The 15226-nt window shown below is 46.3% G+C and overlaps 1 protein-coding gene across 4 annotated transcripts in view; it reads right to left on the minus strand.

Annotated features, from left to right (window-relative positions):
* The window catches only part of CLYBL (citramalyl-CoA lyase), a 181343-nt gene extending 167421 nt beyond the window's left edge, over positions 1-13922 (minus strand). For all 4 annotated transcript variants that reach the window (XM_082052018.1, XM_082052019.1, XM_082052017.1 and 1 more), the window contains exon 1: positions 13852-13922. In XM_082052018.1, coding sequence (XP_081908144.1) covers positions 13852-13919 — 68 coding nt within the window. In that variant the 5' untranslated portion in view covers positions 13920-13922. The remainder of the gene's footprint in view (positions 1-13851) is intronic.
* Between the last annotated feature and the right edge of the window lie 1304 nt (positions 13923-15226).

The raw sequence follows: 15226 nt of genomic DNA on the forward strand, positions 1-15226 counted from the left end.
TGGACTCAGCCTTACTGAGAAGTAAGAAACTTTTCCTCCTAAAATAAGACTCTTCCTCCTTATGTAGGGAAAGCCGGGGAGGGGGGGGGGTGGGGAAATCACCAGTTCTACCTGTAACCTCTCTGTAGAGTGTCATAGCCTTCACCCAAAGATAAGCACTGTTTAGCACCCCTGTGCTTCACATGCTATACCAAGTACAAGTACGACAAAGTAACTCATGTAAACTGGTGTTCAGGCAGCACCCGAGTCAAATTTTCATCTAAGCTGAAAGAGGTTGCTGTGCTTCAGGCATGACAAAAGTAAAGAAACACGTGGCAAGAGAGGGACTCTCAGACTGAAAGAGTAAAACGCAGTTAACCAGCCCCAAAAACAAAAGGGGAATGGAAAAAAACCCACAAGAGCTGAAACCAACATCCTGCAGCAACCCACTGAAAGAGATGGAGATTTTTGGCATCGGTCTGCCTTTTGTATAGCAGTGACTGGCTCCACCAAAATTTGGGTGACTGGCCTCCATATGGCATATGATTGTATCTGCATGACAACCCTGCTGGGCTGACAGCTATATAAAAGCGTATGAAAGAGGTTAAGGGAAGAAAAATTCAAAAAGAGATGACTATCCCCCTGGAAGACGGGTTTTGCTGACCCAACACCATCAACTTTCAGAACCTCATTCAGAAAATACCCACAGAAGATTCCTGAAAAGGCAAAACTGCAACTTAGGAGAAAACCCTGGAATTATGCTTTCTGGTAGGTATGATACCTGAGTAGATCAGGCTAAACTAGATAGAGTGTTTTTAATATATCTTGAGACAACCTCTCTTGAAACAGGCCACCACAGGAGCTCCTTCCTGCAGCACCAGAAACACCAGAGTCACAACGCGTAAGAAAACAAAACCTCTCATTAAAAAAGTCATTGTACATTTTCAATGTCATTGTATATTTTCATTATTTATGGGCACTATGAGACATCTGTCTCCAGAGTATGTCAAAATATGGTACAGAAGGAAGGTGGGCTTTTGGAAAGTCACGTGCTACCTTTTCTGCACTGAACCTCCAGTGAAGCACTGCAAAAGCTCTGCCACAGGGGTCTCAGACAAAGCCAGCACATCAGAGGAGGAAGCACCATCCAATTCTGAATCATTTAATACAATGTCACCTCTCTTTTCGTGTGAATTAAGCTAGAATAAGATTTATTTCATGTTTTGAAATCTGGCTGGAGGGGAGAGAGGCTCCAGAGCAGCAGTGTATGCTCAGAGCTCCCCATTTCATTTGATTTTGGCAGGTAAGTAGCAACTGCTTTATTTATTTATATATATATATGTATATATACACACACACACACATATATATATTTTTTTACTATTCAACAGATGTTTGCTGGTTACAATGAAACCACCAGAAAGGTCAAAAACCGATATGTTCTTACAAATTAAACTGCCTTCTCATCCTCATAATTATTACTCATCTGCTCTAGGTTGAGACAGGGCTATGTGAAAAATATATTGAATTTCCATTGTCACTGAAGCAGCTGTGCCATGAGCAGAAAACCTCAGGCTGCAGAGGGGGTGCAACCTTTTACAAGCCCTAAAAGCTCACACTGTACATGAAGTTTTCAAAAACTGAAGATGAATTGCATGTTTTGCTTTGCACAATGCCTGTTTGAATTATACTTCTGATCCTACTTTAAAGCTCTTTTCACATGCTTACTGTTGTCACAACACAGAACACAAAGAATTATTAAAATCTGAATAAATCCTGTTTTTAAAATAATATTTTCCAAAATTTACCTATTTATCTAAACCCTTGTATTCCCTAGGAGAAATGGCAACACGTTAGTTCCCTCCTGCCTAAGCAAAACAGAAACACGATGTATTATATTACATTATATCATAAACTTTGGCAACCAGTATCTCCCTTCAGGACAAACCGCACGTGTTGCCCTCTGCCTTAACAGGAACACATGGGTTCCAACTGTCTGCCATTAAATTTCAGGGTTTAAAACCTGCAAACATACGGTAGAAGTTAAATTACGCACTACTGCTCAATTTGCCGTGTGTACTGCAGGAGGACGGTCTGAAACAACAGTTCAACATTTAAGCAAAACAAATAATAATAACTTAAAAAAACAGACAAAAAGGGGGCATCATTCTGAGACTGAATTTTCGACCTGCCACATCTCATTTCTCCCTGATTAACTATCTGTCTGTGCTAAGAATATTGCAACCAGCCAAGAATTGAAGTGAATCAAGTTAGTGAGACAAATTTTGGGACACAAACCAACGGGAGGCTTTTCTTTATGTTTGGAGCATTAAAGTGAGGCAGGAGCAGGCAGCAAAGTGAGGGGGTGAGAAGGGAACTGGCTATTAACTTATCAATTCCAGGCCTTGGCTTTCTAATTGACAACCTCAGGGCTACTTTCATCACTTGTCGACTTCAAACCCACACTCAATTTTTCCTTTAGATAATGATGCAACTATAACATAATGGTGTTTCTGACATATTGCAGCATGTAGCGGTAGGAAGATTTCCTCAATAGCTTGTGGGTTTTTGTTTTGTTTTGTGTTTTCCTTTCCTGTTGAACTAACTGTGAAATGGTTTTCACATCTATCAACTTCTCAAAGAAACAGTTAGTAAGAAAATAGGTTTTATACTTCCAGTATGTTAAAATCACTATTTGGTACTGACCCAACCCAAAGCACCTTCAGTGCTTTGGTACTGCTACAGATTTGACAAAAAATAAGTGAATGTTTATCCCAACAAGCCTGCAAAGCATGCATTTGTATATAAAGCCTAAATGAATGAGCCCGCAAAAATCTAGAAATGCATTACAAATTAGAGAACTTAAATGAAAAATACCACAAAAAAATGTCATTAAAAATACACTGATGACATGCCATCTAGAAACTGTATGTCCTTCACAAAGAAAATACAGGAGTAGCAGGAATGCTGCCTTGGACACATCCCTACAGAGAGAGCTGGGAAACCCCGACTCGCATCCTACCACAGAAAGCCGAGTGGTTGCTGAAGGCAGCCAGACCATTTAGAAAGAGCAAAGGTACTCAGCTATGTTTATCACATTTTAACCATTAAAAAAAAATTGTCTAGTACCAGCATGTCCATAGGCAACAAAGCAGCTGGCTCTAACATAAACAGCCACATAACTGTCTTTTAATAGTGGATATAAAGGTTTGAGTCCTGCTCTGCAAAGGCCCTGGGGTCACACTAAACTCAGTGCAGTGTTTGGGGCCCCGAGCATGTCAATTGAGGCAACAAAAGCAGTGTCAAAAAATGGAATAATACCAATACACTTCTGAAGTGCAGCTGCTTCTCTCAACGCAGGGAAGGACAACAGTTTGGATACTGCGCCACATAGCCAGCTGCTGCTGAAAACAACGTGTGTAAACATACAGGTACTGAATTGATACAGATTAATAAAGCAAAGACACTGCAAAGAGACTTGACATGCAGTCAGCTCTTGTCTTCACTGGAATTTAGGCTCAGATGGTGCAATCTGGTACCCAAATATCTTCAGACACGGCGCGTTAATGAAGCCGTGAATGCTGGCTTACGCTGGCTGGACCAGAAGAGTTCAGCTGCGGACATTCAAGATTACAGGTACGGATGCTTCATTTCAGGGCAGCAATCGCTGTATTTTGGTCAGAAACTTACAAATGATTGCTCCAACTCTCATGTAAGAAAGAGAATCATAGAATCATTTTGGCTGGAAGAGTCCCTCAAGATCATTGAGTCCAACCATTAACCTAACTGTAGCACTAAACCATGTCCCTAAGAACCTCATCTACACGTCTTTTAAACACCTCCAGGGATGGTGACTCCACCACTTCCCTGGGCAGCCTGTTCCAATGCCTGACAACCCCTTCCGTGAAGAATTTTTTCCTAATATCCAATCTGAATCTCCCTGGTGCAATTTGAGGCCATTTCCTCTTGTCCTATCACTTGTTACCTGGGAGAAGAGACCAACACCCTCCATGCTACAACCTCCTTTCAGGTAGTTGTAGACAGTGATAAGGTCTCCCCTCAGCCTTCTTTTTCTCCAGGCTGAACAGCCCCAGTTCCCTCAGCTGCTCCTCATCAGACTTGTGCTCCAGACCCCTCACCAGCTTGTTGCCCTTCTCTGCACTCTCCCCAGCACCTCAATGTCTGTCTTGTACTGAGGGGAAGTAAGAGAGAAGCGCGTAGGGAAAGCAGTACCTGCTCTGAGAATAAACACTGGCCTCAACATTTCCTTGGGTTGCAGCTCTAGTGCCTTTCAGGTTTTCTAGGGCCATAAAGTTGCAGCATATTCTGTATTTAGCAGACTGTATTGCCTATTTAGAGCCATACTAATAAGTTTTATGAAGACCAGGCATGCTGGCGTATCACCCACTTTGTTGAAGTGCCGTGCATGCTGCTACTCTCTTCCTTCTCAAGCAATAAGGAGATGAGAGCTCTCCCTACAAAATGCCTGGCCCACATCATGGGCAAAGGTCACCGCTTGCAAAATACTATTAAGAAGTCAGGAGAAGCTGATTTTATAGCCAAATTAGCAGCTCAGCAAAACAGTGGGCTATGGCAGGAAAGATAATAACGCAAGAACTACAGCTGATAAGGTTTTTACTGGGATCATTGCCCGGGATGTTTTGAGGTTTTTTTTGGGGAAAAGAGATATCAACACAAGGAGCGTGAAAACCCAGGCTGCTACATCAACTTTCAGAGGCAGGTGTTTCTCCATTTTTTTCAAGCCCATTCCCACCACCTTTGCAATGTTGCTGCTCCACGGCTGCAGCCAGCAGCACAAGCCAGTTCCCCTCCTGCGTTTGGAGCGCGGGTTTTACAAGCCTGTTTTGCCTTCCTGCAGGCACTCTGAGCTTATAAATGGCACCTTTCAGTGTCCTGAATTATGAAGGGCAGCTAGTCCCGAATTCTCCTGTCGCTTAATGATCTCACATAAAATGAGGTCTACAAAACTTTTATTACCGCTTGCAGTTCAAATTCGCAGGTGAAGAACCACCAGGGAAAGGATGGGGACGTGTCTCTTGCTTTTGCTCTCCTAATTTTCCAGGTGCAAGAAAGTTTCCCACTTGGGCTTGAACAATTAGTTAACTCTCAAAGCAAGGCCTGATCTAAATAAAAAGACTGCAGTGTGTTACCCCGATAAGCACTGGGAAAATCCAAGGAGAAACCACTTGAGAGCACCACACACTAGTATCAGATTTAGGTTAAAAAAAACCACAACAGGTTAAAAAACCCTACCTAAGCATTTAGTTATTGTGTTTTGTTTTCCACCTAATTTTATTCACTTGTCACCACTAAGTATATCTGACACTCAAAGAATTATACATGATATTTAATTAAAACACTAATTGGTCCCTCCCCTATTCTGGTAATAACATCTGACATTTGGAAAACATACTGTACCTCAGTAGTCCAAACAAAAATTCAAAAGGAAGTGTTTCTAAAAAAATAAAGGATTTTGTTTGTTACAAATTACTTCTGCTTTTATATAAAGATTTAACGATTCATGGCATGCCCAATACAGTGCTAATGAGCTTTGGGTTGTGTTTTTAATTTTTGTTTGTATTTTTTTTTCTGCTAAAAACAATTACTACAGGCCATACAAATGCCACTGCATAAACCAGGAAACCTAGTAAAACTGTAGGTGAAATTGGCATTTTGTTTCAAGTGTGGCTCAGGAGTCCAATTCACTTGTTGGTGAGCTGCATATTTCAAATAGCACTTGCATCTCCTCCAAAAAGGAAGCCAGGTAAGATGCTTTCAAAAAACATGTTTACAACACACAGTAATGAAAAATTAAAGAACATGACCTCACCATTTAATTCCCACCTTCCAAGGATGAAGCATCTTAGTCTTTCTGCTTTCTTCTCCACTTTCCAGTGAAAGGTAGATAAATTAGCAGAAATACAGGCTCTTCATTCTCAGTACCTCTTTGGAGGATATGTGCCCTTAAAAACCTTTGTAGGGAGCATTATTAATATTGTTGCTAGCAGTGAACAAGTTTTAAAGCCTACAAAAACACTGTCTAGTCATAGCCGTGCAAGTCTTCCTTTTTGATGACCTGGTTTCAAGAAACAAACAAAAACCAGTGGAAATTATGCCCAATTTTCTTTCGTCATTCAGTTATGCTGATCACTGCCTAACTCAACTAGTAACTAGATACCAATAACAGTCCTTCTACAACAAACCTTGCCATCTACCACATAGAATCATAGAATGGTTTGGATGGAAGGGACCTTCAAAGGTCATCTAGTCCAACCCCCCTGCAAGGAGCACAGACATCTTCAACTAGATCACCTAGACCACATGTTGATCACAGTCTAATGGAAGTCCTACCTTGACCCTGCTTTCTCCAGCCCCTTCACCTCTGCCTCTGGGCCTAAGAGGACTTTCAGACACCTAAAAGAAATAATTCAAACTGCCTTTTGCAGAGAGTGTAGGGATCCTGCCAAGCTGCAGCCAAGCCAGTGCCCACTTCGACCAGCACAAGTAAGGACAATATCAGTCCCTTGGGCTTCAGTCTTCCAAGTAACACATGTTATTCCAATGGCTTTCAGAAAACTTTTAAACTGAAAACATACAAACATACAGGATGTTGCAGGTTTAAATAAATTATTATAGCTATTGCCTAGCAGCTGATAATGTTGCCAGGAAATAGAAATATGTCTGCAATGAGCTAGCCTTGTTATGCCCATATTCAATATTTTCCCTACTTTCTTTGAAATGCATTTCAACAACTCAAAAAATAAAAACCACCAACTCCCCAAAAACCAAACACATCAACAAAACAAAACAACACACAAACAAAACCCCAACTCATAAACCACAAACCCCCTACCCAACAGAATGAGGGAATGAAAGATATTCACACTGACCAACCCCACTCTCCAGTTTACCCCCCCAGAATCCCACTGACAGTATCACGAGTGGGGAATCAAACCCTTTTATTACTGAGCCCGCAGCAGATAAAGTGGCAATTGTGGTTATACAGTATTGGAAGTGTAGCTACAACATAGCGTGACAGCTTGTTAGTGTTGAAAATATATAAGCTCTTTGTAATTGTGCCTTTGGAATGCCATCTGTCTTGAATTAACGTCCACCTGGGATCATGTTTCGATGACCAATATGGACAGATTACTAGAACTTTAAAACCTCGCTTTCTTTGTAATTGACATTTAAACTGTTTGAAGTTTCTCATTAAGTCCTTTTTTACAAATTAGGTGCAGATGTATAAAGCTAAATGTACAGTACTAAGGGAAATTAGGTCACCTGAAAGCTCAATAATAAAATGTATCAACTGTTTAAGTGCAATGAGTACATTAAAATTTAGAGATCGACTTTATGCCCTGAATTCTTCAGTGTTTCATCATTTCCCTTTCATCGCTGCAGAGCCGCTGATGCCAATCATTTTTAATTAAAATAGCAGAGAAGAAAGAGGGTTTGACTGCTCAGCCCATGATGACTGGTCAACCCTGGCCCACAAAGGGCAGGAGAAGACCAGGCAGGGAGCCCCAGTGATGCCCATTTCACAGGGACACGCAAATCCTATTTACACCAGTGATGCCAGAAGATTTAAAGGGCACAGGGATACTTGAGAGGCAAATATAGCACTGATGAGAAAATAAGGGGAAGAATTACAAAGGGGACTAATTCAAGACCCAGGGGCTCAGTAACCAGGCAGCTGACCTCCAGACCCACTTGCAGCCAAAGTTCTGCAGACCTGCTGTGCTCCATGTGGCCTTGTGAGGTGGGAGAGAGAAGCATGAAAAAGGCAGTAGCTGGAGAAACACCTCCATGCACAGGCTGGTCAACAAAATAAGGGTGAATTGAGTATTTCCCCTTTCCAAATGAGGAGGCTCAGAGAAGCATGAGAAAGGGGTCTGGGAGAGACCATCACCAGGAGCCCACCTGATGTGCAGAGGACAGAAGCAAATACCACACTGGGGTTCATGAGCAGAAACCCTACAAAGCTCTTAGCATCAAGGAGCTTGGTAGAATGACTCATAAGAGACTTCAAGTCCAGCAGCCCCATCTCCCCAAAAGGCATTAAAACCCCAGAGAACCCACTCACCCAGCCTTTACAATTAGCCAAGAAATACTGCACAAGCATGTGAAGGCTCAACATTGGAAGGCATTGAGCACTGCCCAAGGGAACAAGCATCCTCCTTCCCCATGCATGGCCATGGAGCAGGGGTGGCATTGGGCCTCCAGACAGCATCCTGCAGTTGGCTGCACTGAAACTCAAGACAATCAAGAAGGTTTAGTGGCAGGTCCATTAACCCTCTCTCCCAGAGAAAGGTCCCCTGGGATAAATTGTAAGCGTGGAGGTGCAATGGAAGAAGCAGTCTTGTTCTAAAAGCTGGTATACAAGACAAATACACTGTCAACCAGATCTTTTTTGTGTGCTTAGACTACGTTATCTCCTCTTAAGCACACTTTCTTCAGTACAACTACTTATTACAATGATTTTTAAAAGTTCTTCTACTCACATCTCCTTATAACCCTATTCTAGTAAGCTACTAAAACTCATTTTGCAAAAGAAGTGTAAACTTTCAGCTGGGTACACTTCTGCTGCTTCTGATAAACAGCCAAGCAACTTTGGTGTGACACTGGTTGTGCATCTGTTTGCAAGGCGAACAGCAGGTCTCAACTGGTACCAGAAGAGGATGGCAGAGGATTCTGGTTTCCATATCCATGGACTCATACACATCTTCAGTTCAAGGAGAAATCTGGAGAAAAATTATGTGTATTTTTAAAAGGAAGAAAAATTAAACCAGCCATATGTAAGCAAACTGCAACACCTGAGAGAGAACAAAACCTGACCAATATAATACAGCAAGGTGACAACATTTTCCAGGGAGGGATAGCCTAATTAATTTGTAAATGTGCATGAAACAGAGAATGCTCATACCCAATGAGAAAGATTTCTAAGAAAAGCGTATTTGTACTCAATTCTGGTTTGCTCACACATTTTATGAAGACTGGCTTTCATTCAGCTAACAAGTCTGAAAAGGCAAGTACAGGACCAGGCAGGACTGTCCAGAACCGTGTTAGCTTTAAGCAGACTGGTTGGAGTGCCAGTGGTGATTAGCTGCACACACTCAGCTTTGCGGCCTGCTTCTCATTAGCATTAATTAGCCAGCATCATACCTCTGCTGCTGCCAGGATGAGAACTGGCTCAGGCAGTAGTTTCGCAGCCCTTAATGCCGAGTATAGAGTTGCCAGAATGCACAACGCAGAGCTGATGTGTCTTTCTACCAAGGGCAGAGGCAAGCAGAGACGTGGTTCAGCAGAAAGCTGGAGCAGCGTGGACAGGTGACACCTCCTTTGGTGTAAGACCTCCCAACACAACTTTAACCTGGCAAAAACGCCTGAGTGCATTTGAAACACCAGAACTAAGGCTCAGCTTTGTAATGTGCTTCGCCTGACCTAGCGGCGATGGCTGATGAAAGGCCCCATCCCACATCCTCCCAGACACATGGTCCAGTGACGGTGGTTGCAAGGTAAGCTGAGGCTCCATCAGGTCTGTCCCCAGAGGATCGCAACACTGGGGACTCGATTAGCAGTGTTCAAGGTGTCTCCTCCCTCATGAGTGCCACTATCAGGTTCTCACCTTGCCAGCAACATTATTTTAGGTGAAAAAAAGTGACCTTGCAGAAAAGCAGATTCTGCAGATACAGCTCAACAGTTCTGCCGGATAAAGTGGTTTTATCACCAGAAAGTCACACTTTCAAATAAATTTCACCCCGAGGCCATAATCTTGAAAGATACACTTTAAAACGTGTAGAACATAAAATGAGTGATTTTCTTGGATAAAGCTTCAGGAAGTAAATCCCTGACAGACTTAACACACTATTGATATTCTTGGTTATAGCTCTACACATGCCGAGCAGGATCAGCTACTGGTAAGGACCACGATTCATGCCTTTCCATTTAAACGTTGCAACAAAGAATAAAAGTATTTCAGAACTAACAAAGGGGAAACCTTTTAATTTGCTAGAACGATTTCAGCTCTCATTGCATTAGCACCCTCCAGTGTCCAATCCAAGAAAAACAACATCATCACTAATTTGCCAAGTAGCTGCAAAATTGGAGTGTGAAACACAAGACAGAGCAGAGGTGGATTCCTGGGAGAGAAGACGGCAATTGGAGATGACAGAAGAAACTCCCAATTCTAGAAGTTTTAGATGACGTAGGTGCAGTCCCTGAACAAGATCTGACAGGGGGTTAATTAGTCTTCTCAGGCTCCTTTGCTCCTAGCAAAGCAAGTGTGTTGGTACCTTTGGAACAACACACTCTACATACCCACATGTTATATTCAATAGGCTGCAGCGCTCCACCGAGATGTGAGCTTAACGATACCACTTTAGATTGATTCAGTATGGGCATGTGGGCATAGATCTGCCTGGAATACGACATTTAAATAAATACACGTAAAAAAACTTCTCAAACACAGGCAAAGCAGATGTGCACTTGGCTAGCCAAGGGCAAACAGGTGATCAGGCTTACATGTGCAATGTTCTTCTCTCACAGCATAATCACCAAGCTAAGAGAGAACCCTTCACAAAGGTCTGTCAGCGAGAAAGTTTTCATAGTCAATGCTTTACTCCATCATTGTCTTTAAAAGCACATTTGAAGTTCTTGACAACAATGACAGGAAGAACAGCTACATTTGTTATGAAAAAAACAGCTGGAAGAAGTTTTTTTGATCTTTTTCCAACAAGGCAAAATTCTTCTGCAGACAGGAAAAGTCAAAAAGGCTCTGGAACATTGCAAGTAAGCAAAACCAGTTTTGGGTACCATAGGCTTAACCTGTCTGCTAATGACACAGATACTCTGTCCCCATTCTCATAGCAGCACTGCAGAGTGGCTTTTCAGGGGCAGCAACACCCACAGGAGGAGAGGATGGCACCAGCTGGAAATTAGGCGCATGGCATCAGAGATACCTGCTATAATCTGGGTACCGGCCCGACAGCGCAGCAATGAGTGCTGTGGGATGCAAGCACCAGGGTCCGGACCCAGAGGCACCTGCCAACTCCTGCTAAAGACCAGGGAGCTGCTAATTAAGTCCAAGCAACATGTGCATCGATTGCCAACATTTTAAGTCATCCCTGGATTTTCTCTCCCTGCTGCACATGGCTACATGGCTGCCCAGATCAAAGTCGAGCAATGACTCCTCGTGCCTCATCCTGCTCTGGCCTCTGACTGCTTGGATGCCTCAAATTCTGTGGTCTCCACCTGCGTGGTGGCCTCTCAGGCTGCACAGCAGCACTGATGACAAGGGGCAGGCAGTTCCCACTGCAGGGAGGCCATCATGTCCCCTGGGAGTCAAGTGAGGGGGCTGTGGTGCTCAGCAGCCACGTCCCATCCTGTGGCACCACCGGCCAAGGAAGCTCCTTCTGACCACAGCTGGAAGAGAGCAGCCTCACCACAGGCAAGTGGTCAGCCTCCTCTCCCAGCCCTGAATGGGTGCTATGAACATATAAACATAATCATCTGATTGCCCTCACACTGGATAGACTTCTCCCTACATTATAAATATTCAAAATTTCTCATGACCAGAAACAGAAAAGCACAGCACTTATGATTCTGCACCAATATGGGGTAGGAGGAAAAAAAAAAAAAAAGGCACATCCATGCATGCATCTTCTCCAGAAACAGGCTCTGAAAGTAAGCTGAAGGAGGTAGGCTGGAAAAGTGATCCTGGGTGCTCTGCAGGACAGTGTTACTGTGGGCAAGAAAGATTAATGTGGATTTTGTGAGTTCTTCACACTGCCTCTAGCACAGCACAAAGCAGTCCAGCTGTCCCTGAGGTTCTCCAAGAACACCAGCATCAATATTGCGTGTTTGCAGTAACATCTATATTACAGTTATTATAGACTGCATGCTCTTTAGTCAGTTAACTATAAAATATTTACAGTATTGTGGTCTCAGCAGAGATTGCAAGAATTTAAAGCTTGAAATATTAAAATGAATTAACACTTGATTTCCTGCCTAATATCAGTTCTAAAAAAATCTGCTCTCCCTCTAGGAGTGCTGTTGAAAACCTCCCTTAAATCAACGCAGACCCAACAATCAATCACACAGGCAGAAGTCATTGCCTGCCTGCAGGTAACATAGGATAGTTTGGGTTGGTATGGACCTTCAAAAATTATCTCGTCCAACCCTCCTGCAATGAGCAGGGACATCTTCAACTAGATCAGGTTGCTCAGAGCCCCATCCAGCCTGGCCTGGAATGTCTCCAGGCATGGGGCATCTACCACTTGTGCAAGTTTCACCACCCTCTTTGTAGAAAATGTCTTCCTCATGTCCATGCCCTGACAGCTATTTGGCCGCCTGTGGCAAAGCACCTGGTTATCTTGGTCTCTTTGCAAGTGAACATACATTGTCTACGTAACAACCTCTTGTCCAAAAACCTTCGCGGCAGGAGCAGGGGGACATGCCACCCCTCCAGACTCACACGGGCCTCCCCAGGCCCAGGATGACAGGTGCTGACAGGGCTGCCAACAGACCCACTTTGGTCCACATCATGACTTGTGCTCAGCTCCATCCAGGGTGGATTATCCATGGAGGAGGCAACACAGTATTCTCTTAAAAAGCAGCAAGCCCACAGTGCGGACCCAGCCCCTGCTGGTTTTCACAGAATCACAGATTGTTAGGGATTGGAAGGGACCTTGAAAGATCATCTAGTCCAATTCTCCTGCCGGAGCAGGAACACCTAGATGAGGTTACACAGGAATGTGTTCAGGTGGGTTTTGAATGTCTCCAGAGAAAGAGACTCCACAACTCCCTGGTCAGCCTGTTCCAGTGCTCTGTTACCCTCACCATGAAGAAGATTCCTCTCATATTTAAGTTGAACCTCCATATTTATAAACATTAACGAGGTCACCCCTCAGTCTCCTCTTCTCCAAGCTAAAGAGACCCAGCTCCCTCAGCCTTTCTTCATAAGGGAGGTGCTCCACTCCATCATCTTTGTTGCCCTGCGCTGGACCCTCTCCAGCAGTTCCCTGTCCTTCTTGAACTGAGGGGCCCAGAACTGGACACAATATTCCAGATGTGGTCTCACCAGGGCAGAGTAGAGCGGAAGGAGAACCTCTCTGGACCTACTAACCATCCTGCTTCTAATACACCCCAGGATGCCATTGGCCTTCCTGGCCACAAGGGCACAGTGCTGGCTCATGGTCATCCTGCTGTCCACCAGGACCCCCAGGTCCCTTTCCCCTACACTGCTCTCTAACAGGTCGTTCCCCAACTTATACTGGAACCTGGGGTTGTTCCTGCCCAGATGCAGGACTCTGCACTTTTCCCCTGCAGGAGATGGGGCACAGCGGCCCCGTAGGTCGGAGGCTCAGTGCAGGAATGGGGAAGACCCCGGTCACTCCCCGCGCAGCCGCACCGAAGTGGACAACCGGCCAAGGGTAATTTTGCGGTAACTGCAAGAAACTAATTTCTGCGCTCACGTTCCTTGTGCCCGAGCTACCAGCGCCCCCACGGCGGGGCACGGGGCGGGGGCAGGCGGGAAGGAAAAGCCGGGGCTCGCCCGTGAGAGGCTTCCCGACGGCGTACCCAAAGAACCGGCGGACCCGCAGTTTCCCCCCCGCTGGCGCACGGCGGAGGCGCCCCGGCCCGGCCCGGCCCCCGCAGCCTCTCCCGCAGGCAGCCCAGGCCCCCCACCACCTGTGGCAGCCCCAGCCCGGCCTGCGGACCGACACCACCCGCTCGGTGGGGCGGGGGAGACCCCCCTGGAGCGCGGCTTCCAGCGGGGAGGGGCGGCGCCGGGGGTCCGTCGGTCCCGCCCACCGCACTCGCGTCACTCGCAGTCCTCGCGTCACTCACAGTCTCCACCTCCCCCGGCGCAGCCCGGCCCGCCAGCAGCCCCACGCTGCCGCCGCCACAGCCGCCATCGCCGCCGTCTAGGCCCCGCCCCCCCGCGGCCCATTGGCTGGGACGGTGGCGTTCCCCGCCGCCGCGCCTCTCCTCTCCGCGGCTCTGATTGGTCGGGAGGGAAGAGGAGGCGTGCCCTGCGCCACGCCCCCCACGTGCCCGAGCCAGCCGGGCGCCGCGGGGCGGGGGCGGAGCGTTGGGTGCTCACGGGGCGGGGCGTGACCCGCGGCCGTTACCGGCCGTTGGGCGCGTGCGGTCAGCGGTCCGGGTGCTGGGGCTCGGCCGTGCCAGGAGTCAGCCCTGGGCCTGCGCACCCCGGGGCGGGGACGGCTAGGTGGCTCCGGGTGGCGGTTCCCTTCGCCTCGGTGCTGCTCCAAGGCAGGCCGCTGCCCGCGGTGAGGGCGCAGCTTCCCCGCCAGCTGGCCAGGCCCCTCCGAGCCAGCGAGCCTGAAGGGGTGTTGGGCTTGCACCTGCCGCAGCCTGCCCGAAACCCGGCAGGGGTGGCGTGTATAAGGGGGTCAGCAGCTCCTCGGCCGAAATCAGAATGCCTGGTGTCATCTCTTCCGCTCCTTAGGCAGCGGTAGCTGTAATGGTAGAGGCATGGTGACAGTGGAACTTAACACAGGCAGGTCACAGAACAACAGAATGGTTGGGGTTGGAAGGGACCTCTGGAGATGATCTAGACCAACCCACCTGCTATAGCAGGTTCACCCAGAGCAGATCGCACAGGAATGTGTCCAGGTGGGTTTGGAATGTCTCCAGAGAAGGAGACTCCACAACCTCTCTGGGCAGCCTGTTCCAGTGCTCTGGCACCCTCACAGTAAAGAAGTTTCTCCTCGTGTTTAGATGGAGCCTCCTGTGCTTCAGTCTGTGCCCGTTGTGCCTCATCCTATCATTGGGCACCACTGAAAGGAGTCTGGTCCCATCCTCTTGACACCCATGCTTGAGATATTTAAAAACATTGCTGAGAGGTGCTGGTGCACACCTTGGTATACACATGGGCATAGCAAAACTTACACAGCTGGGCTGTGTTTGTGGTGAGGCTGTTAGAGTCAGCAAGTACTTCAAGAAGTGCTGACTGAACCTTGGTGCTGGCCTGGGCCACTGCTGCAGCAAAGGCTTTTGGCTCAGGACCCTTCAACTTCAGAGGTCAGTTCTGGCTGAGTGGCTTCTGTTCTGCACACCTCAGTGTGGAAATAACTGCCACAAGTGGAAATGGTTCATTTCTTGTCAGGGGATAAAGAACCGAGACCAAAGGTAACATATGGCTGGACTCGATCTTGAGGTTCTCTTCTCACCAAAATGATTCCATGATTCTATTCTGTAT

The sequence above is a fragment of the Streptopelia decaocto genome, assembly GCF_964273445.1.
Source record: "Streptopelia decaocto genome assembly, chromosome: 1".
Classification (NCBI taxonomy): Eukaryota; Metazoa; Chordata; class Aves; order Columbiformes; family Columbidae; genus Streptopelia; species Streptopelia decaocto.